A 23,575-nucleotide genomic window follows, 5' to 3' on the forward strand; every position below is an offset into this window, starting at 1 on the left:
TCGCCTGCAAGTCCAGAAGAAAGCGAAAGGTTCTCGCCGCATCCATGCGGTTCTTGATGAACGGAGCATTCTGCAAATCCACCCGTGGCCACGTGATGAGTGCCTCAAACAGACCATGGACTAGCTCCACCTTTGATATTGGCATGTCCAATATTATATGTGGATCGTAGGTCTCCACAGCGGCAAGGGAGCGATACTGTCTGATCGCTTCTCCGGGATGCTGCTGATCGCTGAGATACTTCTGATGATCGACCATTACACGAAGCATGTCCGTGTGCTGCGCGATGTATGCCATGTCTTCCATGTGTTTTCTGTTCCGACGAATTGCTGTGGTTGCTGTCCGTTGCAAAGACGATACTGACACGACTGCGTTTTCCGCACTCTGAAGTGTTGATCTTCCTGCCTGATATATGGCTAGACTTTCTACTGATTTTCCTGCTTGTTCTATGGCTGGAAATCCAGTTGACACTCGTGTCTGATCTATGCCTGGAAGTGACAGGCTCCCGGTGTCCATGCTCCATGGTGGCAGAATTTGCACATCAGTAACGATTGCGTTTACACTCAAGTCGGCCAAAGAGTTCGCCGACTGTCTACTGTTGGTAATCTGCATTGGCACAGCCACCTGCCGGGCTTCCGTTACATCCATACTCGTTATTTCGTTCTCCGAAATGTTAGGCAGGATTTCTGGAATAGAGGGTCCTAGAAGAGCCGGTGGAAAATCAGGAGCTTCCGCGTTTAAAGCAAATCGCGATATTGTTGCCTGTAGTGGCGGCTCTGCTTGCATTGGCTCTTGCAGCTCTCCCAGCACTTCCATCTGAGGCAGCACCCCATCGGAGTCAGGAGCAGTGGGGGAGCCAGTCGTAGATGGCGGGTGAATAACCATTTGCAGTGGAGCTCTGACCATTTCTGTCGCTCTTTGCAGTAAATTGGCCATAAAATTCTTTGTGATCTCATGATTCAATCGCGGCTGTTCGTCCAATGTATCCCTTGGCGGCGTTTCCGGTAATCTCTGGCGTCGTGGACGTCGGTTTCTTGGTGCCGAGACATTTCGCGTTTCGACATAGCTCGGTATTTGATCACGCGCTCGAAATATGCTACTCCAATCACGTCGCGGAGTCTGTGGTGGTGTAATAGGAGCAGTTCCCGCTGCTACCTCTGCTCCTGTTGTGTCTTCTACTATTGCTTCTAACGGTCCTCCTGCGGAAGCTTCCGGTGGGCAACCTGATTCTAATGATCCTGCTGCTGTTGTTTCGTCTGCTGGTGGGGGCGGATGAAACGACTTCTTCAGCAAACGCGGTAACATAGAGAGGCGATGCTCCTCGTCGATCACTGGCAACAATGGGCGAAACGGTGTGACTCCAGGTCGAGAGCGAGCCACCGTTGAAACGACATCTTCTGACGCGGGCGACATAACCATCGACTGCTTATTGCCGCTGTCCACGTCCACCAATGCAACCTCCGCTGGCAACGAGCGTGCACTCCCGGATCCTGGCATCATAGGAGTGTTCTCCTCATCGGGCTGCGATGAGGACGATGTCGGGTGGAATGCCAATCTGTGAAACGTACATACATTAAGGGTTTGAGTTAGCTGCTGCCTGCACCTCTGAATTAAAGATTAGAAAATTAAGCGATAGAAAGATAACAGGAAAGGAGACAGGATTGTGTATCAGTGGATTGATCTGGAAGAAGAGTGTGGGTCGCATCGAATAATAAAATATAGATATACCAAATGAACCTTTATGTGGAAAGAATTACATTCGGCTTGTTTTACACAGAGTGTAAGCACGGAGTTTTAGTGCCCTTTTGGAGTTAATAACGAGAAAGGACGTGTGAGACGCATCCCGGCACTCAGTCAGTGTACCTGTACCATATTGTTTTTTACGAATTTTACATTTGACATTTTAGATTTTTTTCTACACCTCACATCTGCATCTACATAACTTCTCACGCCAACACGCTGTTTTCGCTCGCCCCCCTCCCCTAGAGCCACAAACTACAGTCCAAGTCAGAGGCAGACCAGCTGCAGAGGCAGAAGGCCGCACACTGCAGAAGCAGAGTGTGAATGAGAAAATGTGAAAAAAAACAAAAGCTGCTGGACAGGGTGTGTTTAGCCACTGCGAATTAATTTCTTCATTGTGGCTATAATAATGATCTAACCAGATCCAAATTTGGTGATCTGATAGATATGGCCATTCCCTGCGGAATTCGTTTTCTTTTATCTTCAAATTTGTAGGTTTGGGAGGTTTTCAGCCTTTTGCGTGGGCGGAAGGGGGCGGGGCTAATTTTTTAATACACTGGTTTCAGTGTGAGCATACAGCAGTCTGTATGCAACATTTCGTGGCTCTAGCTCTTATAGTCTCTGAGAACTAGCCGACAAACAAGACGCACGGACGGACTGACAGACAGACATGGCTCAATCGACTCGGCTATTAATGCTGATGCTGTTCACCAAGAATATATATACTTTATGGGGTCGGAAACGTTTCCTTCTCTGCGTTACATACAACCGTTATTCGCACAAATACAATATACCCTATTCACTCTTCGAGTACCGGGTATAAAAAGTACGAAATCCCTTAGTAGCCCTTATCTCAAAAATGTATCAGTATCATGTAGTGTCAAACAACAAATAAAATGTTTTAAGTTATGTTCATGAACAGGAAAAAAAATAGTTATAAAAGAAAATATACTTTAATTGCAAACATTGTTCCCATACATTCATGCATTGTGGAAGATCTGATTGAAGTGGCGAAATCAATCCAATGGAATAGGAAGGAAAAGAGAGATAGGCTTGATTTATTGTGTTAAATACCCGTAGTCGATGTTAGGTGTTATTGGGGTTGATGATAAGGCGATACGTGCACCGCCGTCCTGTTCGCACAACGACCCGTAGCGACTGAAGTATGCTATATCAGTGGTGTCCCGATTCTGAGACTGCTGCTCACGCGCCACATTGGTCCCCAGGCTGCCTGCCGGTATGCTTGTGTATCCCATGCCATGTTCAACTGCTGGCAGCTCCATCGGCTCACTAGACTCGGCCAAAAATGAAAAATCCAGAAGTCTGGGCTGTCGGTCGTCCAACCATGCCGGTGGTAGTGCATGTCCCTCATCAGGCCAGGCTCGTCGACTGTGCAGCCCTGTTGTTACGCCCATGTTAATCAATCGTATCGTGTGCATCTGCATAAAGTTCTCACTGAGCCAGTGGGGAAATTTTGCCGCGCTTAAAGTGGCCAGAACTGGTTTTTCAGCTGTGGCTGCTGCTACTGCTCCTGCTTCTTCTGCTTCAGTCTCATCTTCTGACGAGAGTTCATTTCGGATTACAGCTTCCTCATTCGCATTATACAAGGCGAAGCTGGCCATGTAGAGATCTTTGATCTGTCGAACTTTTGCAGTTTCCTCTGAGGACGTGGTCACAGTTCCACGCCATTTGGAGCCCCTTTGTCTTTCTCTGCTCGGACGAGATCTGGGCACCACAAATTCATCAAAATTATCATTCAAATGAGGCTGCTCATTTACCCTCATACCGTGGAGCTGCCTAAACATGTTCTTCACCTGACTTTGCCCAGCTTCGGACTGGTTAAGCATTTTATTTATTTCCTCTAGAACGCGCTTGGACTTGGCTGTCGATTCACGATTCAGTCGCGACTGCTTCTCTCGCTCCTCCCTATCCTGAAGCTGCAGTGCATCCCTTTCGCTGGTCACAAGCTCTTCGAAGGCCGTGAGCAAGTAGTCACGAAGCTCTCGCACCTTCACCATTGTCGTGAATGTCCGCAAATCGAGATGATCAAGGAAGGAGATCACCACATCCCTGTCGCAGCTTGAAGGTATCTTCATGCGCACACAATTGACTGATACAGAGCGTTATGAAGAGAAGATATTGGGTGTGAAGTTCCCAACGACCATGCAGGGATATTGGGTGGACAACGAAAAAACAAAGCACATCACAAAACAAACATACATATATGTACTTAAATCTAAGCTTGCAAATACTTCTTAGCTAGATCAGGGAAGAAAATTAAAGGCATTTATCTTTACCATCTTCGCCATCATTGCGAAGTCCACGATATCCGCCTCCGCTACCACCACCACCTTCCTCGCCCTCACCACCTCCACGTCTTGCGGTGTTCTGGGGTGTCTCCTCGTCGCTCCAAGCTTGCACTGACATCGCAGCTACTCCCTTCGCAGGTTCAAATTCCTGCATTAAAAGTACATTAGAAAATGGGATATGCCTGTGTGAAAATGGGTACCTCGCCTTCCCAGTCAGACATTTTGGTAAGATTCGACCTTTTTTAATAAGTATCTGAAAGATAAAATTATAAAACATAAGCATCAAAGTCGTCCAAGAAATTAATTAGTTCTTAACATGTTCAAAAATTTAAAGATGGCGCCAACGAAAAATTAATCGATAGATTATTTATTAAATCACTAAAGCACAGCAATTAAATGAAAAATCAATGAAAGCAACTTATCTGGCACCAATTTCTTTAAATATTTAAAAGAAACAGATGTAAAAGATTGCTAATATTAAATTGTTTATTTTGGCGCTACATGCTTAGCGACCGATAACCGACTGTCGGTAAACCCTCAACACAGAATCGGTTTTCATCCACAATTAAACTAATCTTATTTTATTTAATACATTCCTGTGTTTTTTATGTATTTTCAACTTTTCCCAATTTATGGCACATAAATCTTCTATTAAATGTTCGATTGCTTCGACTAAATTTGCAAGATTGCCACTTCAATAGTGGACAGAGTAGCCAGCACCCACATTCCTTATCTGACAACCGACCGATAGTTGGCATTCACCAGGCGACGCGGGCAGCAAAAACGTGAGTTTCTGTTTTTTCTATCTATACCAAGAACACATGTGGGCTTGCCTAGCTGTGTGCGTGAGTAGGCCATGTGCGTGTGCAGTCGTTAGCGTGTGTGTGTAGGTAATACAGCAGCGAGGCGAAGAAGAAACGTTGAAAATTTAGGTTAGAGAGCAGCAGCCACCAACAGCCAGCGAGAAAAGTAAGGAAAATTTCGCGCATAGCAAAATTGAAAAAAAAAACTCCTCTCACTTCATTCCACACGCACCAGCAGCACACTAAATATATTTGGGAAATGAAAAACATCTATATTTCCGTGTGCACAAGCGACATTACAAGCGATTCCCCCATTTCCATTGTGTGACAGAAAACTCAACTCTCGTTTGCATAAATCATCGTGTGCCGTGTGTCGTGTGTGTGTAGAGAGGGAGTGCAGGAAAGAAAAATCAATTTAGAACTGTCTAAAAATTCTTTTGCAGGCAAGCAAAGCAGCTATTAGCCACATAAACCTCAAATCATGGATAGTGCCGGTAAAAATCGTTATGAACTCTTGTTCATGGACGATGATGTTAGCGATCCATTAGATAATCTTGTTGCGGCGACGGCTGCCGTAGCAGCCGCAACATCAGCCAGCAAGAAGAAGCAGCCGCAGACCGCCGGGGGCGGTGCAGTGTCCGCATCGGGAGGTACCAAGAATGGCGCCGCCAAGATGGCCAAGACAGCAGCCGTTGGCGGAGGACCAAATGCTAAGAAACCAAATCAAGCCGAAAAGGAGAACAAACCGAATGCTCTTAACAAAAATAACAACAACGAGGGCAAGAAGCCCGCTTCGACCACGGACAAACAGTTCAACAAAGACAACAACAACACCGGTACCAGCAGCGCCGGTTACAAGCAGGGCGGCGGTGCTGCCCGTCCAGGCGGTGGCAGCTTTGGCAACAGAACACGTGAGTTCGGCTCTGGTCAAGGGCAGGGACAAGAGCGGGAACAACGGGGACAGGGTCAGCAGCGGGAACGCAATGTGAACTTCCGTCAACAGAATGGTGGTGGCGAGCGCGGTGGCAATGGAAATGGCAACTACGAAACACGTGAGCAGCGCAACAATCGCCGCAATGTCCGTGAGAATGGCGCTGGTGGACCACCCGATGGTCAGCCTCGTCCGTATCGTGGCCAGGGCAACAGTGGTGCTGGCGGTGATCGCCCTCCACGCCAAAATCGCAACTATGATGGACAGAACAGGAAGCGGGAATTCGATCGTCAGTCTGGATCCGACAAAACTGGTGAGTAATAAAGTAGTCCAGGGCGAAGGGGTGCATCAGGCATGGCGGCGTAAAAACATAACCACAAACAGAATGCCCGCCCACTAAATAAAAAAAAAATAAAAAAATGAACTGAAAATTTGTAGGAACAAAAAAATCATTTGTTCCATGACAACAAAAAACAAAATCAGCGGGCTGATGCAAAGTCAGGGGGGAGGGGGGCAAGCCGACACGACATTCCAATATTGATACCTATTCAATTATCTTATTATTATTCTTATTCATTATTATTATTGTTATTCATTATTGTTATTCTTATTCATTATTATAATTCTTGATTTCGCAGAAAACGAAAGATCCTTATATTTCAGAATCATTATTTTTGCTTTATTCCACTTTTAACAATTACACAAAACGTATAGTCCAATTTAGGCACCAATGAGAGACACAAGGCAGACAACGAAATAGATTTATGTCGGTCAAATTAATATTTATCAGAACTTTTTATATATTCTATATTTCACTTCACACTTCCTGTCTTTCTCTTACCCATTTCATTTTTGGAATATCCAAAATTAAAATCTCTAAAAGTTTAAGAAAAGCAAAAGCAAAGATAAAATCACACGCCAAGTGGAAAAATTTTAAAATGTTTTAAAAATAGTTTGCGCGTCTTTCTCTAGCAACGCTTTCTTCTTCGTTCACCGCCACGAAAGAATATTAGTTGTATTAGGCCCATTTTTCAGAGCGAAAAACATTAACGTGCGCGCATAGCCTATAGAGGAAGTTTTATATTCCATATAATCTGATTACAGCAAAAAAACAAATTTTAGCAAATTGTTCTTATTTATCACTATGCAAAGGTAGTACAAATATATCCACTCACCAAAAAAATAAAAAAGCGGAACGCTCAGCTTCTGTAAAAGTAAAATAAACAAATATTAGGGTGAAATCAAAATATAAATTCAGCAAAGAAACTTACTTTTAGCTGGGAGGATTCACGAATTTCCGTAGACTATCTGCTGGCTTTGATCCTTAGATCTTTTCTGGCCTCTCTCTCCTGTAAATAATATATTTATTAATACATTGCTTTCTTTCGCAGGTGTTAAGGCAATTGATAAGCGCGATGGAGCTGGCGCCCACAACTGGGGTTCGGTAAAGGAGGCCATTGATGATGTGAACAAGAACGAAAGCGAGACAAGTGTGAACAATGCCGAAGGCGACAGCAAGGCCAACGAGTCTGGAAATGAACAGCAGAGCGAGCCGCAGGCAGCCGCCGAGGAAGAGACCAAAGAGCTGACATTAGACGAATGGAAGGCACAGCAGGGGCAGCGCACTAAGCCCACCTTCAACATACGCAAGGCCGGAGAAGGTGCGAAATATAACCCTAGGGGGGTGATGAATAATATAACCTAATTTAAATCTTGTTTCATTTCTTCAGGTGAAGACACATCGCAGTGGAAGAAGATGGTCGTTCTGACCAGTAACAAAAAGAAGGAGAACGAGAGCGAAGAGGAACTTGAATATGACCCTGCCATGTACCCACAGCGCGTTGGTCGCCAGCAGCGCGTTCTTAACATCCAGTTTAACTTCAACGACGGTCGACGAGGACCAGGCGGTTTTGGTGGTCGCGGTGGTCGTGGCGGTCCACGTGTCGGCGGTGGTATTGGTCGGGACGGACCCCGTCCTGAGGGCGGTAACCGTGGTGGACCACGCGATGGACCCCGTGATGGCCCGCCATCGGGTCCTCGCCAGAACACTGACGAGGGATCTGCTGCTGGCGGTGGTGCCCCATCGGCACCAACCAACCGGCCACCAATTGAGCGCCGTGGACCCGGAACCAACAACAGTGGTGGTGGTGCTCCTGGCGGTTTGGCCAAGCGTTTCGGTAATGAGCGGCAGCAGAATACCGCCCCCAAGGTGAACGATGAGCGCCAGTTCCCAACACTGGCCTAAAGATGGAGGTTCTTCAAGTTTTATAAACATTTTGGTGACTAGTCGTCTGGGATTGAACGCGAAGTTGAACTAGAAGGACTAGCTAGAGGCAGGCTCTGGAGGTTCTGGTTACCAAAATGAAAATCTAATAAATTACATATATCACAGACAAATAGAAGTAACAAATTTCTAAAAGCAGTTGTAGCCGCCATTAAAAGCCAAAAGCAACAAAACAACAACACGAAACACCTATGCAAAAATGGAAAATAAAATATACATATATTCAGAAATATATGAAGAAAACAAAAGCAATTTTAGTTTATGCGCTCTAATTTTACATGTAAAATCGCGATCAAGCTGAGACTTCGTATAAACTAGTCCGACGATGAAGAAAAGGAGCAGAAAAGAGAAGCTAGACACACTGACATACACAACACACACACACGCATCCCATCCTATTGTGAATTGAAATTAAATCCACTCACAATCGACATTTGGTGGATTAAAGAGAAATTTGTAACAGACAAAAATGTACTGTAAATTTGATTTTTTTTATCATTATCAAACTCAACAATCATCCTACTAACAATAGTACTAGCACAGTAACTACAAAGCGTTTAAAAAGTAACTAAGGGAAAATATAAAACATCATCGGCCTGGCGGCTTGTGGGAGAAGTGCGAAATACGGCAGAGGAGAGGCGAAGAAAAAAATCCAACACTAAAAAATACACTTCATACAGACAAAAAAAAACAGTAAAAGCATTTTCATTACTCATATGATTTTTTTCGGTTTAAAAAAATACAATTTTCACGAGGGAACTTTTTTATTTACCATTTTACGGTTTTATTTAAAATAAAGGAAACAAAAAAAATTACAATTATAAAAAGTTTTAGTTGGACAAACGCAAAAGAATAGCAACTGTTAAAGCCCCTGTAATTGTGTTTCTCGATGCAGATTCTATAATTATACATTTACATTTAATAATTATAAAGCAAATTAATATGCATCATATTTACTACTTTTAATTATAGAAACAATACAAAACATAAAACGAAAAACTGAACCCGAAATATTTAAAAAACACAAAATAACTTTAAGAAGAATTATGAAACAAAACTCAAAAACAATAAATAAAACAATATTCTAATAAACTATTGGAACAACTATAAAAATTTAATAAGTAGATTTACGGGGAAGGACGTTTTCCCTCAAAAGGTCCCTATGCAATGAAAAGAATAAAACCATCCTAAACACGCAAAAAAAAAACAATTTTATGATCCCCTGCAAGATTGTTTTCTTTTACAATTAGAAATTGTATAAATTAATAAAACCTATATTCATAATAGGATACAAGAATTGCAAAAATACAAAAACTTTATGACAGCAAAAACGAATAGGGAAAAAACCACTTAGAAGAACAAAATACACGAGATTTTTTGAAATATTGTATTGTATTTTGACCCAAAGGAAACAAACAACCATTTAACAGCGAGTGTTGAGAAACTCGTTTAAACATAAAGGAAAGAAAAATTATTTCATAAAAATAAAGAAAAACAAAAAAAAATTTACTCCTCGAATATGTTGTATAAGGGCTGGGGGGAGGGAGGGAGGGGGGGGGGGGGGGTCGAATTTTCTAGAAGCACGCGGGAAATAGCCAACCGGTACTTCAGAGAAAAGCAACTACGTAAGTTTGTGATTTTTGGATTATTTACACAGAAATTTCATATGTACAACTTCACTACAGCGACGCTGTTTGGAACAAGAACTTTTGTTAAAGTTAAAAATACGCATAAAAACCCACCAAAAGAAATTAAACTAAAGGCTTTCATTAAACTTGGTCATTTTGATAGGGTTCTGACTTGCACACATATGCGTACATATGTATGTACATGGGTATGTACAACGAAGAAACGCTTAACCAGAGTTCTCGGTAAAAATATAAATATTTCTTTATTAAATTATTGCTGGGACAACAAAACTGTTAAATTAGTCACACAATTTAATGCAAAACACTATTAAACAGGAAATTCCATGTGATTGGAATCCCGCACACACACATGCACGCACAAATCTGTTTTCTTATTTGAATTCTAGACAGAATTATTACACGAATATAATTTGCACAAATACCACTTCCTAACTCGGTTAACTAAAGAACGGACGCGCAAAAGAGAAACTCGGATCAGCGACGGCAAATTCAATGATTAGGATTGTCGCAGTTGTCAAAATGTAGTGTAATTGCTATAGCTTGCACAGAAAACCATGAAATGGAGCTTCGATAATCTTGCGACATTACGGTAAATTCAACGGACAACTGTCAAGCGAAAACGGACGATAGGCGAATGGGCGATTAAAAGGGACTACGTAAAGTTGCTTGCAGCTTCATTAATGGATGTATCGGTGTTCAAAATAAGATATATAAACAAAAATAGTGTAATGTGGATTTTGTGAATTCAATATTTAAGGGCATTGCAAGCGAACTATTTCACCGTTCAGCACATTTCACTCACAGCTAAGCGGCACATACATATGTAAATACATCTGGACCTTGAATTGGTGTATTTTATTGGCATTCAATGACAAAACACTATCAGCAGCGCAAGACTCACCTTTCGAATAGTTCCACACTTCAATAAAGTCAAATTAGCTACGATCTTTGAGATTCACAACGCTTTATCGTATCGTTGGTTGAGAAGGACGGGAGGAAGAAAGGAAGATCTTAAATATCGCCGCATTGTCAGCCATTTTTTATATCAGTTAACTAATCGCACTATCAATCGATAGTAGTATATGGGAAAAATTTTAGGTTTCTGGGGATTATTTATTATTTAATTGTGTCAAAAAATTACATATTATATGTGTTTGTGTAAAATAAATAAATAATTTAAATTTACTTAAGAATCCTATAGAACTTTTACGTGTGACGCTACCTTATTTGACCGTCAGGCGTCTCTGGCAGGCATCCCTATGTAGTAGACCATACTTGACACCAAACATCGATGACAGCAGCTGCCACACATCGATGTTTCTCCAGCTCTAATACATATAGAAAAAAATCAGGTAAACAATTTTTATTGGAGGGAAAAAGTTTAGTTCTCCGTTTAAGCTTTAAAGCAATATTGCTGCTGAGTTGTTGTAACAAATTTCACGCAGCGTTGGAACGCCGCTAACTTAACCTCTCTTCTGTCATATGCGATACAGTTTCTGGCGGCCAATATGAGCGTGGAGGATGAAGTCTTTCGCATTCAGAAAAAAATGAGCAAGATATCAACGTTTAGCGATGGCTCAGTAAGTAGCGTCCACCACACATCCATTGCGTTGTTTTGATAGCTTTTCTTCCCACCCGCCCCACTTTCAGGGACAGGAACAGGCTTTGGATCTTCTGAAGGCGCTGCAAACGCTGAACATTAATCTGGAGATCCTGACTAAAACGCGCATCGGCATGACTGTCAACGAGCTGCGCAAAAGCAGCAAGGATGACGAGGTGATTGCACTGGCCAAGACCCTAATTAAGAACTGGAAACGCTTTCTGCCCAGCCCAGCCCCTGCCACCCCAAACAACAGCACTGCCGCCGGCAAGGAGAGCTTGAACAATAGTGCCTCCAAGTCCTCGAGTTCGAGCAAGTCGGCCAGCAAGGAGAAGTCTAGTAGTAGCAGCAGCTCCTCCTCGCGTGACAAGCGCGACGAGAAGAAGGTTTCGTCTTCACAGACTTCCTTCCCATCCGGCGGCATGACAGATGCCGTGCGCTTGAAGTGTCGCGAAATGCTGACCGCCGCGCTCAAGAACGGAGAGGTGCCCGAAGGTTGTGCCGAGCCCGAGGAAATGGCCGCCGAGCTAGAGGACGCCATTTACTCGGAATTTAAGAATACGGACATGAAGTACAAGAATCGCATTCGTTCGCGTGTGGCCAATTTAAAGGACCCGAAGAACCCGGGTCTACGTGGAAATTTCATGTGCGGCGCCGTCTCTGCCAAGCAGCTGGCCAAAATGAGTCCCGAGGAGATGGCCAGCGACGAGATGAAGAAGCTGCGCGAGAAGTTCGTGAAGGAGGCCATAAACGATGCCCAGCTGGCCACCGTACAGGGCACAAAGACAGATCTCCTCAAGTGCGGCAAGTGCAAGAAGCGCAACTGCACCTACAACCAGCTGCAGACGCGCTCCGCCGACGAGCCCATGACCACTTTCGTCATGTGCAACGAGTGCGGCAACCGCTGGAAGTTCTGCTAAGCTCCGTCCCAGCCTGTAACTCCAACAAAACCCTTGAAACACCCTACAACATACACCACTTGTATCCAAATAGCAACCTACATATTCTTATTACTTTGTAAAGACACGAGCTACTTTTTTGTATTTACCCGCTTGAGCAAGCGCATATTCTATGACCACCAAGAGAGGAAATTTCAATAAAAAAAACTATTGATAAAAACAAACTAACAATCAATTCTGTGCTTGAGTGCCGGTGATGAAAACGAAGGGCAGATAATATTAGTACATTATGTTGTTGCAAGTACAGTTTTCTGTCAAACATTTATAGGAGGGGTTAAGTCTGTTCGTCGGTATATTTACGGTATTTTTGAAAGCGATAAGGTTCGGTATATTTCTTAGGTATCTTTTCGCTCAGACCTGAAACGGAAAAATGAGTTGGGAGATTTTAAACGTGTGCCATGGTATACAAGGTAATGGGTGGGATTTTACCTAGCATTTGTGCGCACTTTCTTCTCTGTTTTACCTGTAGTCTGTACCCTTTGTTTCTCGAAAATTACATAAATCTTAAAAGCTGGGTTTAAAAACATTGTTCGGAAAAGCTCGGGAAGAAAATGTTTTGGACGCGGAATACTATAAAATAAATATTTTTAAATATTTTTCTGAATTCAGAAAAGTCAGTTGATATCCATATTGTTACCTGTGCTCGTTCATTCGAGAGAAATAAATAAATAAGTGCACTACAATTGTAATAATTTTCTCCAAGAATTTTTCACTCGATCGGTTTTGATCTATTCCCCATTTAATTTTGGTGTAAGTTTGTAGCATAAAGGGAAATGATAATGAACAAACGCATGAAAATGTTCAATAGTCGAGTAAAACTAATTAACCTGTTGGATTGAGAACAATCGGCGCGCTGCACTTTTCCTGCTATTGTTGGTGTGTGACCTATTTATATAACCTGTTTTTGAAAAAATAAAAATATCCCGCTTCAAAACTGGCCTAAACCGAGTGACCCAAGTGATAAATAATACAACAATACATTAAGTTGTTGTGCCAGAAAAGAATTGTGCAAAATTCCAGAGAGAAATAGGCAGCAGAGAATGTTTAAAAGAAAAAAAGAGTGCATTAACCTTGCAAGACAGAGCTAAATCGCCTGTGTGTATGTGCATGTGCATGTGAATGTGATTGTTGTTGGCTAGAAAACCCATCAAGAGAAAATGACAAGGGTCAAGTTAAAGGAATGGAGCATCATAATTTTAATTACCATTGATTTTAGTATCTTCTAAGACGCGACGTGGCTGCATTGCATTTTTCTTTTTTTATTGCCTTAAGGCCCTCTTCTCAACAAAAAAAAATTATAGCTACGCTTCAGGTTTCGTTGGCTAGAACGGTACTAACATGCACACACTCACTGACAACCCACAGAGCACACACTCTCACACACACCCAGACCTGAACAGACACCTGCTAAAGAAGGTAGAGCAAGAGAGAGCGGCATGCGTAAAGAGCGGCTGACAGTGCAGCAAACATATACACAGATTCCCCTATTCTTCCCTCTCACTCTCACCCGCCTGTTGCTGTCTGGTTTTGAGTTTCATAGAAGTCGAACGCACTCTCTCTCTCTCCGTGAGCTTGAACCTGGCTGTTCTTATTCGAAAATCACACCAACTCACCACACATGCACACTTGTTTGGCCGGTTTGTTGGTGTTGATGTTGCGCAACTGGACATTTATAGGGTGGCCAGGGGACTAGATCCGGAAACCCTTTTCCCTTAAATGCTTCTCATTAGTTGTTTTGTGGAACTGTGGATTCTTTCAGCCACAACACAAACCTTTTTTTTGCGTTTCCATTTCGGTAGCCCTAATAAAGCTTATGTTGGATGGCGGCCGGCCCCCTCCCATCCGCATTGGTGTCTGAGACTTTCGCGACTTTCTGTTTGTTTGGTGAAACTTAAGGTTTCTAAATATGTATGTATATGTATGTAAATACATACATACGTATGTATAATAAAAAATGCAACAAACAAGAATTCTAATAATACTTTATTCAGTTTAACTTAGTTTCTTGGGTGGTTTTAGATGGTTAGGAGATTTTCTAGTGTAAGACTTTAAAATGTGAAAGAAATTTCAGTGTAGAATGCAAATATGAGTAAAAGTGAGGGAAGAAGGGGAATATATGTATGTACATACATGCATAAATATGTACATAATGGACTTTAAAAGAAAAAAAATGTTAAAAAGACTTTAAAATTTAATACATGTGTACATATTTACAAATCTACATACATATACGAAAATATGATCAATATTAAATAAAGTTTATTTTAAAAAATGATAAAAGTTGTTTACTAATTAACAAAAGTTTGAAAACGAATTTAAGTAAAAATGTACATACCACAAAATAATTGAAAATAATAATGATAACAATTCTATAGTAATTGATTTATTAATTCACATCTCCCATTATAATGCTTATTCATCTGATCAAAATTGTACACAATTTGGTTAAGGTTTGTTATAAGCGTGTTCTTGAAGATCAGTTGTACATATAGGATAAATATGTATGTAAATACATATGTACATACAGATATTTTATTCAAGAAGACCACTGGAATGATAGTTCCCTGATGTACGTACATATGTATTCTCCTAAGCAACCAACCCGCTTTTCTGTTCATCGAAAAATATATGTACTTGCTCTCAGAGCGATCATTCTACAACCAAAAGCACAATTTGTGATAAATGCCAACGTCAAGTTGAACAACAGCTAATGTATAATAATAATAAGCGGTATAAAGGTTATGTACATACATTTGTATGTACAAATTACATACATACATATAAACATATGTACGTATGCATGTGTGTGATGCATATACCGTAATTGTACGTGGCTGAGCATAACATATTTATGTACATACGAACTTTCACTAATGACTCTCGATGAACTTTTGGCTCACTCACGTTTCACACACAACGAATTTTTTATTTTATTTTTTTTTTGAGGTTTTATGTTACCGCTCTTCCCTTTTGAATAGTGGGGATTAATTGTCGCACTCTCTTAAAAGTCGCTCACGTGCTGCTCTTTTTCCTTTCTCCCTTTCCACTGTCGCCTCACCTAATCCCTCTCCCCTATTTACCACCTGGAAGATACGTGATAAAGTTGAGTCATTGACGGGTTGTTGGATGGATTGATGCAGAATCTCTTTTAATCTTTCATTGCGGAAACTCTTAGGCGCGTCTGTCGGTTGATTCAGTTTTTTGTAGAGTTTCGGTCATGCCCAGAGATATGTCTGTGCTAATATGGCACTCTCGAACCAAGCACTCTTCCCTCACACCTTGTTTAATGTTCTTATCTGGCATGCACTTACGCGAGTTTCTCCGATAAGAGCGGCCGGGGTATTAAGAAATACTTGTATTTTTAAATGTTTATTTGTAAAAATGTATGATGTATGTGTATGTTTCAACTAAATGCTTGAACTCTAAACAACTGACTCACGGTAATCTGCATACGAAATAATGTGTGTACATACATATATGTATACAGACCGCCGTTCTCTTTCGTAGTGACCAGACGTGTTTTTGTTTTGCGCTCCGTAATTTCCTTTATATTTTGGATAAACACCGGGTTTTTTTTCGAAATAATTCTTTTATAATTATTGAATAGCTTGCCGCTTTTCTTAACTATCCTAATACGCGAGTGCATGCCTATTATTTTGTTTAAAATTAAAATCGTATTCATTTGTGCGTCGGTTAGTTGTGTGTTTGTGCTTTTTCTTGTAAGTACGCCCTCACTATTAACCTCTCTCTCTTGTAGTTGCGCTTCTGTCTTTCACTCTATAGTTCGAGTAACTGTTCTCCCTCTCTCGCTCTCAATACTTTCTGTGCAGTGGCGTGCGCTCACTGCTTTGGCTGCCGCTGCGCTTGTTCTTCTCTCCTCTCTGCGCTCATCTGTTTTCGATCCCGCTTTAAACATTTCTTTAAGCAATTGGTCGGCACACTGGACCCATTGCTATTTGTTTTGTGAAAATAATATTTATTTGTTTTATTTATTTAATATATTATATATATATTCAAAATAAATAATAAAATAATGGAATACTTGGTTGTGTGCTCCGCTAAGGCTTGCAAAAAGCAAATCACCCACGACCAGCCGATCATCCCTTGTTGGCTCTGCGATAACGTAGTGCACGCAAAATGTATTGGGTTCTCAGGCCTCGTGGGTGACGCAATTTCGAAGCGTAATGGTCTGCATTACAGTTGCGAGGCATGTCGGTCTATCGAGAGTGACATGGTCACGTTTATGAGGCAGACGCGAAAGGGCTTTAAGGAGCTGACCGTGGGCTTTAAAAATCAGTACGATCGGCTTCTAGCCATGGAATCTCAATTCAGCAGTTTTAAAGTGCTGAATGAGTCTCCTAGGCGCAAAAAAGTCACTCCTCGCGATCTGCAAGTGCCTGTCCCTCGACCGCTCGCTGCTGATCAACTATCTCCGTCCACTCCGATAGTGCAGCAGCTAATTTCGTTCGCTACTCCAAGGGCAACGACAACTGCTGGTGATCAAGTTTCGGCTACCGAATCGATCATCTCGGAGAACATGCAGCCAGTTAGTGCTGTAGCGTCCGTGTCTGTCCGGATATTGCCGTCACAGGTACCAGTCTCTCGGCTTGCCCCTGACCTCACATCTAATGATGTAACTGCTTTTATACAAAGCAAAATAAAAGCCGTTGGCTTAAAGGTGGAGAAGTTTAATTTCTCTTATGCCAGGGAGATATCCTCTTTCAAGATTAGCGTGTCTCCAACTCATTTCGAGACCATTTGCTCTTCCAAATTTTGACCAGAGCAACTGGTTGTGAAAGAGTTTAAGGCTAAGAAGAAAAATAGGCCCCCATAACTCTTCCTAGTAGTGAGGCCAGTGGTCCTTCCTCCTCCGCTCCATTCTCCTCTTCCCACCGCAATTCCTTGCAGTAAAAAAACTAACCTCCCTCTTTGTAGCCTATCAAAATGCTCGCGGCTTACGTAGTAAGCTGAGCACTCTTTTTATGGATACAAAGTGTAACAGTAGGGTACAATAACACAAATGGCTTTGGACCAATTTCGGCCTGTAAGAATCAAGGCTTCAAAACCGTCTAGCCATGTGTTGAATATCTTTACTAGCAAGCAGAGCTCGTGGAGGAGGGGTTCTGATTGCAGTAAACTCTAACTTTACGTCGGAACTTTTCATAGTCCAGGTCTCACAAGACCTGGATTTCAACCTGCCAGGTACTGTCTGGTCTTCGGTTAACGAGTCAAACAACCTTGTGCCCATGTCACGACATGAGTTTATTGATGGCTTATTAGACCTGTCCCTGTCTCAAGTCAACCATGTAAAAAACTCCTTGGGTCGATTGCTTGATCTGTGCTTTGTCTCGGATCCGACCGTAGCGTTGTTAACACGAGCACTCCCGCTCACTATACCTGAAGACTGCTATCATCCTACTTTCGAAGTGTCGATAGATATTGGACCTACTGTATCGGATCGTGCGGGTAGGCTATCTGAACGCGTCCGCTGCTTTCGTAAAGCCGAGTTTACGAAGCTCAATAACTTAATTCGAAATTTTGATTGGTCCGCTCTGTACTTGTGCAGTGACGTCATTGAAGGCACAAACATTTTTTACAATGTACTTGACACAATTTTGGACACGTGTGTCCCACTTTCATGTCCGACTAGGTCTGCGAAACCTCCTTGGTTCACCAAAGTGTTACCCAGTCTAAAAAATCTAAAATCAAGACTATTTAAAANATTCTTAGTTCCGAAGTTTTGGCAGATCGGTACACAATTTATAGGAATGATCGTTCGTCTCGACGTGGAGGAGGGGTTCTGATTGCAGTAAACTCTAACTTTACGTCGGAACTTTTCATAGTCCAGGTCTCACAAGACCTGGAATTCCTCTGTGTTAGACTGATTCTTCCCGGCCAGTCTATTTATGTCACTTGCTCGTATATTCCACCGTCTTCGGATGTACTAATATACGAGCAGCATTTGTCTGCCTTAAAAACTGTTTCTTCCTCGCTATCAGATAAAGACCATTTAATAGTTCTTGGGGATTTCAACCTGCCAGGTACTGTCTGGTCTTCGGTTAACGAGTCAAACAACCTTGTGCCCATGTCACGACATGAGTTTATTGATGGCTTATTAGACCTGTCCCTGTCTCAAGTCAACCATGTAAAAAACTCCTTGGGTCGATTGCTTGATCTGTGCTTTGTCTCGGATCCGACCGTAGCGTTGTTAACACGAGCACTCCCGCTCACTATACCTGAAGACTGCTATCATCGTACTTTCGAAGTGTCGATAGATATTGGACCTACTGTATCGGATCGTGCGGGTAGGCTATCTGAACGCGTCCGCTGCTTTCGTAAAGCCGAGTTTACGAAGCTCAATAACTTAATTCGAAATTTTGATTGGTCCGCTCTGTACTTGTGCAGTGACGTCATTGAAGGCACAAACATTTTTTACAATGTACTTGACACAATTTTTGACACGTGTGTCCCACTTTCATGTCCGACTAGATCTGCGAAACCTCCTTGGTTCACCAAAGAGTTATCCAGTCTAAAAAATCTAAAATNTTGATCTGTGCTTTGTCTCGGATCCGACCGTAGCGTTGTTAACACGAGCACTCCCGCTCACTATACCTGAAGACTGCTATCATCCTACTTTCGAAGTGTCGATAGATATTGGACCTACTGTATCGGATCGTGCGGGTAGGCTATCTGAACGCGTCCGCTGCTTTCGTAAAGCCGAGTTTACGAAGCTCAATAACTTAATTCGAAATTTTGATTGGTCCGCTCTGTACTTGTGCAGTGACGTCATTGAAGGCACAAACATTTTTTACAATGTACTTGACACAATTTTGGACACGTGTGTCCCACTTTCATGTCCGACTAGGTCTGCGAAACCTCCTTGGTTCACCAAAGTGTTACCCAGTCTAAAAAATCTAAAATCAAGACTATTTAAAAAATCTCAAGAAGTTGGTTCTCCCTCTTCTCTTTCTTATTACTTAATAGCTCGGTCAAATTTCACGGTTCTTAATGCTCAATGCTATAGGAACTACCTCCTTCGATGCAGGATACGTTTTTCACAGGACCCTAAACAGTTTTACAGCTTTGTAAACAGTAAGCGTAGAACGTCCGCACATCCATCCTCGCTATCATTTTTGAATATGTCGGCAAACAATGGTCAGGCAATCGCCGATCTTTTTGCAACATTTTTTCAAACAACCTATTCCCAGCAAAGCTACCCAGGTCATATGTATCCATATAGTTTACCAAGGTCGAGTGGCATTTTCTGTCCTTTGTTTAATGAAGGCTCCTTACTTCATGAACTTAAATTAGTTAAGCCGGTATTTTCACCGGGCCCTGACGGAGTTCCCGGCTGTGTACTCAGGTACTGTGCCGAGTCTGTGTGCGGACCTTTGCTTAAACTATTCACTCTATCTATCCATTCTTCTAGCTTTCCCCCCATCTGGAAGGAATCCTTTATAATTCCTCTCCATAAAAAAGGTAGCAAGTCTGACGCTAAAAACTATAGAGGTATATCTAAGTTATCCGCTATTCCTAAAATGTTCGAGAAATTTGTAACTCCGCACTTGCAGCATCTCTGCAAATAACTTATATCTCCAACAACCACTAATCTTTTAGAGTTCACCTCCTTTGTAATTAAAGGCTTCCAAGGTAACTTGCAGACGGATGTTATTTACACTGACTTCAGTAAGGCATTCGATTCTGTAAACCATTCTCTTCTTGCACAAAAGCTCGACCTTCTAGGGTTTCCGCCCAATCTGTTGAGATGGATTTCTAGCTACCTGTGTTCTATGTCTCAAAGGGTCCTTTTCAAAAACTCCTTATCTTTACCTGTTATGGTTACTTCTGGAGTACATTTAGGCCCCTTACTTTTCATACTCTTTATTAATGACCTGCCTTCTGTATTAACAAATTCTCGAGTACTTATGTATGCGGATGATGTTAAACTCTGTGTCCAGTATAAGGACATTTCATTTCACTCTCGCTTGCAATCTGATCTCAATAGCTTTCAGTCATGGTGCTGTGCAAATATGTTACAACTTAATGCCTCGAAGTGCAATGTAATGAATTTTTATCGCTCCAGTGCTTGGGTTTATAAAGAGGTGGTCAAAGGAATTTGAGGACCCCTATATAACGAAGACTCTCTATATCTCGCTTGTTCGTCCGATTTTAGAATACGGCTCATGTGTATGGTGCCCTCAGTACAACATACATCAGGACCGTATTGAATCAGTACAGAACAACTTTTTATTATTTGCCCTACGGGGCCTCAACTGGGATGCAACTGTGAGACTGCCATCCCATCAGACTTCTTTTAATAAATCTTCCATCCTTAGTTAGTCGTAGAAAAATGCTTGGTGTAATTTTTATGCACAACTTGATCAAGGGGGATGTAGACAGCCCAGACTTGCTGAGCCGCATAAACTTTACGATTCTCATTAGACCCACTAGAAACTTTATTCCTTTGTGCCTTCCACTATGTAGATCGAATTATGCCTCACACGAACCCACATTATATCCTCAACTAACTCCCTTCCTCTTCTTAAATCTCTTATACTAGCCTACCTCTCCCGTAGTTAGTTTCATTTTAGTTTTGTCTTGTTTGTGATTTTGATAATTTTGCTTGCTTAGCTATAGTAGCTCTAGTCTAGTTATGTTTAGCTCTAATTTTCCTCGAATATTAGCCTAACATCTATCTTTCCATGCCATATCATGCGGCAGCGCCCCTCGGTCGGTTGGGCGGGAGGAGGGCTGCGTTCTGCTGGGTCCCGCGCGTAACAGGCTTTGGCTTGGTGTCGCTTGGTGTCGCAGTCATTGCATTTCAACGTCCAGAAGATCTGCATACATACATACATACATATATACATACATACAATATAGGTAAAGTGTAATCACTGTAAAGAGAATAAGAGCAGGGGGAAAAAAATTTAAATAAAATCGGGATACTTCATACATATGTTGTACATAGTACATACGTATATCACAAAAGATCCAAAGAGATTCAATTGATTTTTCTAAAATATGAATTTTTCACAATGAGTTTCCGGCTCACGTTTTCGACCGCCCATAGATGTTCTACTGTGTGTATGTGTATGCTTGTACTTGTGTCTGCTTACGTGTGGCTTGTAGATACACTCCTTATCAGTGGAATAGACTCACGAATTTTCATTAGGAAAATTTATTCACAACATCCAGCTTCGAATGATTATGTAAAAAATATATTTTTCCATTAATCAAGACTCTCTTCCTTATTTAAAAAGTAAATAATTAGACTTCTAAGTAAACAATTTTTGTTCAATGATTTTTTTTGTGTAAATATCACAAAAATATAGTGAGTTTTAGTGATCACTCGAATAGACTAAACTTTAATATTAGGCAAAAGCTTTGTATTACATTTTTTGTAATGATATTTTTAGCACTTTTTTGAGTTCGAAATTTTCACTAACTTTTTATACCCGGTACTCGAAGAGTAAATAGGGTATATTGCATTTGTGTGAATAACGGTTGTATGTAACGCACAGAAGGAAGCGTTTCCGACCCCATAAAGTATATATATTCTTGATCAGCATTAATAGCCGAGTCGATAGAGCCATGTCTGTCTGTCCGTCTGTCCGTCTGTCCGTCTTGTTTGTGGGCTAGTTCTCAGAGACTATAAGAGCTAGAGCCACCAATTTTTGGCTCCGGACTGCTGTATGCTCACACTGAAACCAGTGCATTTCAAAAATTAGCCCCGCCCCCTTCTGCCCCACAAAAGGGCGAAAACCTCCCAAACCTACAGTTTTGAAGATAAAAGAAAACTAAAAAACGCCATTCCGTAGGGAATGGCCATATCTATCAGATCACCAAATTGGATCATTATTATAGCCACAATGAAGAAATTAATTTCCAGTGGCTAGTCCCGCAGCTTATATTTGTTTTCTTCACATTCTCTTATTCACACTCTGCTTCTGCAATATGCGGTCTCTGCCTCTGGCGTCCCTCTGCCTCTGCTCTGCCAATTTTTAACTCACCCCGTCCCGCAGCTTATATATGTTTTTTTTGTGTGCGGGCGATGCCTCTGCCTCTGCCGTGAGTTTGCAGTGTGTTGGTCTAGGGAGGGGGGCGAGCTAACGGAGCGTGTTGGTGTGAGAAGTGTTGTAGATGTAAATAACAGATGAAGAAAAAATTTAAAATTTGACAACCGCTTAGGTACAGATGTAGTACTGAGTGTCGGGTATAAAAGTTGTGACGCGTAAGAAGCGTCTCACACAGCCCTTCTCGTTTTACATTGATTTCACAATCAACAATTTGAAGATGTTAAACCATTACATATTTGCATCCTTTGAAATCCCTGAAGGACTTTAGCAAGCAATTCCAAACAAGTTTTCCACAAACATTATTAGTTAAGTTTCATATATCATTAACAAAATATTTAATACAACTTTTGCCTAATACAGCTTTTAGATTCAAGCTGAGTCTATTCGAGTGATCGCTAAAACTGGCCCTATTTTTGGGGTTCTTACACAAAATAATTCATAAAAAAACCATTTTACTTAGAAGTCTAATTCCTTACTTTTTAAATAAGGAGAGAGTCGCTTGGTTAATGGAAAAATATTTTTGTTTTCATAATGATTCATAGCTGGATTTTTAGAATATATTTTTATATTGAAAATTCGTGAGTCTATTCCACTGATTTGGGAGTGTAAGTTCCCTATGTGCTGCTGCTACTGCTTCTGCATTATGGGCTATACTTTTATTTTGACCGCCAGAGCGTAACCAGACTGGTTTACGTGCCGCCGCCGCCTCGCTTTTTGTGCCACTAAATCTGGTTGCCATTGTTTTTGTTGCTGTTTTTTGTCTGGCATGTTGCAATTACCTTCGCGATGAGATTGTATCCCACCTATAGAGAGACGCCTAAAAATGAGTAACTCGTACATATATATACATACCTGGTGTTGGATGCGGCAGGGTCCGCTGTGCTCTTGTTGCCTCCTCTGCCGCTGCTGTTAGCCATGTGTTAAATGATGGATGGGGTGTCCAGTTGAAAGGCGGTTTCAAATGGCAACCGACTTGAAATTGAGAATCCATGAGATACTGCCTCATAGTGGCCTGCTCCTCAAAGGGGTCTCTTTATGGTACATATGTATATCTATGTATGATATGCAGGTAGAGAGTTCACCAGTGTTAAATTAAAAAGCTGTTTTTAGCTATTATATACAAAATATGATGCGTGGTTGGGGCATTTCTAGTAAAAAGATGATGACAAATAGAATTTTCTATGATCCAGTAGCTATAAAGCTGGTCTGCTTAAAGAGCTTTAAAT

General features: G+C 41.6%; 4 protein-coding genes across 5 annotated transcripts in view; 3 read left to right on the forward strand and 1 right to left on the reverse strand.

Moving 5' to 3' along the window:
- Positions 1 to 7: 7 nt before the first annotated feature.
- On the reverse strand, positions 8 to 10,791 carry LOC117591544 (sister chromatid cohesion protein solo; the record flags this gene model as incomplete). Its single annotated transcript, XM_034284841.1, has 8 exons — positions 10,616 to 10,791; positions 7,053 to 7,130; positions 6,957 to 6,984; positions 4,248 to 4,300; positions 4,104 to 4,195; positions 4,036 to 4,046; positions 2,813 to 3,848; positions 8 to 1,553 (listed from the first exon to the last, which is right to left on the reverse strand). Coding segments are annotated over exons 4-8 (2,706 nt in total), but the record flags the coding sequence as incomplete, so codon positions are not given.
- On the forward strand, positions 4,868 to 8,200 carry LOC117591542 (plasminogen activator inhibitor 1 RNA-binding protein). The gene is made up of 4 exons (XM_034284839.1): positions 4,868 to 5,016; positions 5,294 to 6,094; positions 7,173 to 7,442; positions 7,512 to 8,200. Exons 2-4 carry the CDS (start codon positions 5,332 to 5,334, stop codon positions 8,024 to 8,026), a joined length of 1,548 nt encoding a protein of 515 aa, XP_034140730.1. The 5' UTR covers positions 4,868 to 5,016; positions 5,294 to 5,331; the 3' UTR covers positions 8,027 to 8,200.
- Positions 10,792 to 10,944: 153 nt separating the features above from the next.
- LOC117591543 (transcription elongation factor S-II) lies at positions 10,945 to 12,441 on the forward strand. The gene is made up of 3 exons (XM_034284840.1): positions 10,945 to 11,066; positions 11,208 to 11,294; positions 11,365 to 12,441. Exons 2-3 carry the CDS (start codon positions 11,223 to 11,225, stop codon positions 12,232 to 12,234), a joined length of 942 nt encoding a protein of 313 aa, XP_034140731.1. The 5' UTR covers positions 10,945 to 11,066; positions 11,208 to 11,222; the 3' UTR covers positions 12,235 to 12,441.
- A 266-nt stretch (positions 12,442 to 12,707) lies between these two features.
- LOC117591541 (myosin-VIIa) overlaps positions 12,708 to 23,575 on the forward strand; it is a 28,597-nt gene continuing 17,729 nt past the window's right edge. Inside the window, exon 1 of one of the 2 annotated variants that reach the window (XM_034284836.1) lies at positions 12,708 to 12,816. The gene's annotated coding sequence lies outside the window, so the exon portion shown is untranslated. Of the gene's footprint in view, positions 12,817 to 13,038; positions 13,150 to 23,575 lie in introns of those variants that run through there. The other variant, XM_034284835.1, reaches the window with a different exon arrangement.

Source organism: Drosophila guanche, unplaced genomic scaffold (assembly GCF_900245975.1).
Source record: "Drosophila guanche unplaced genomic scaffold, DGUA_6, whole genome shotgun sequence".
NCBI lineage: Eukaryota > Metazoa > Arthropoda > Insecta > Diptera > Drosophilidae > Drosophila > Drosophila guanche.

What these genes read in the sequence shown, in the direction of transcription:
- LOC117591542 (XM_034284839.1), top strand. Translation starts at nt 5,332, where the DNA reads ATGGATAGTGCCGGTAAAAATCGTTATGAACTCTTGTTCATGGACGAT. An exon ending in GTCTGGATCCGACAAAACTG is followed by an intron (nt 6,095 to 7,172) that starts GTGAGTAATAAA and finishes TTTCTTTCGCAG; the next exon opens with GTGTTAAGGCAATTGATAAG. An exon ending in CATACGCAAGGCCGGAGAAG is followed by an intron (nt 7,443 to 7,511) that starts GTGCGAAATATA and finishes TCATTTCTTCAG; the next exon opens with GTGAAGACACATCGCAGTGG.
- LOC117591543 (XM_034284840.1), top strand. Translation starts at nt 11,223, where the DNA reads ATGAGCGTGGAGGATGAAGTCTTTCGCATTCAGAAAAAAATGAGCAAG. An exon ending in CAACGTTTAGCGATGGCTCA is followed by an intron (nt 11,295 to 11,364) that starts GTAAGTAGCGTC and finishes CCCCACTTTCAG; the next exon opens with GGACAGGAACAGGCTTTGGA.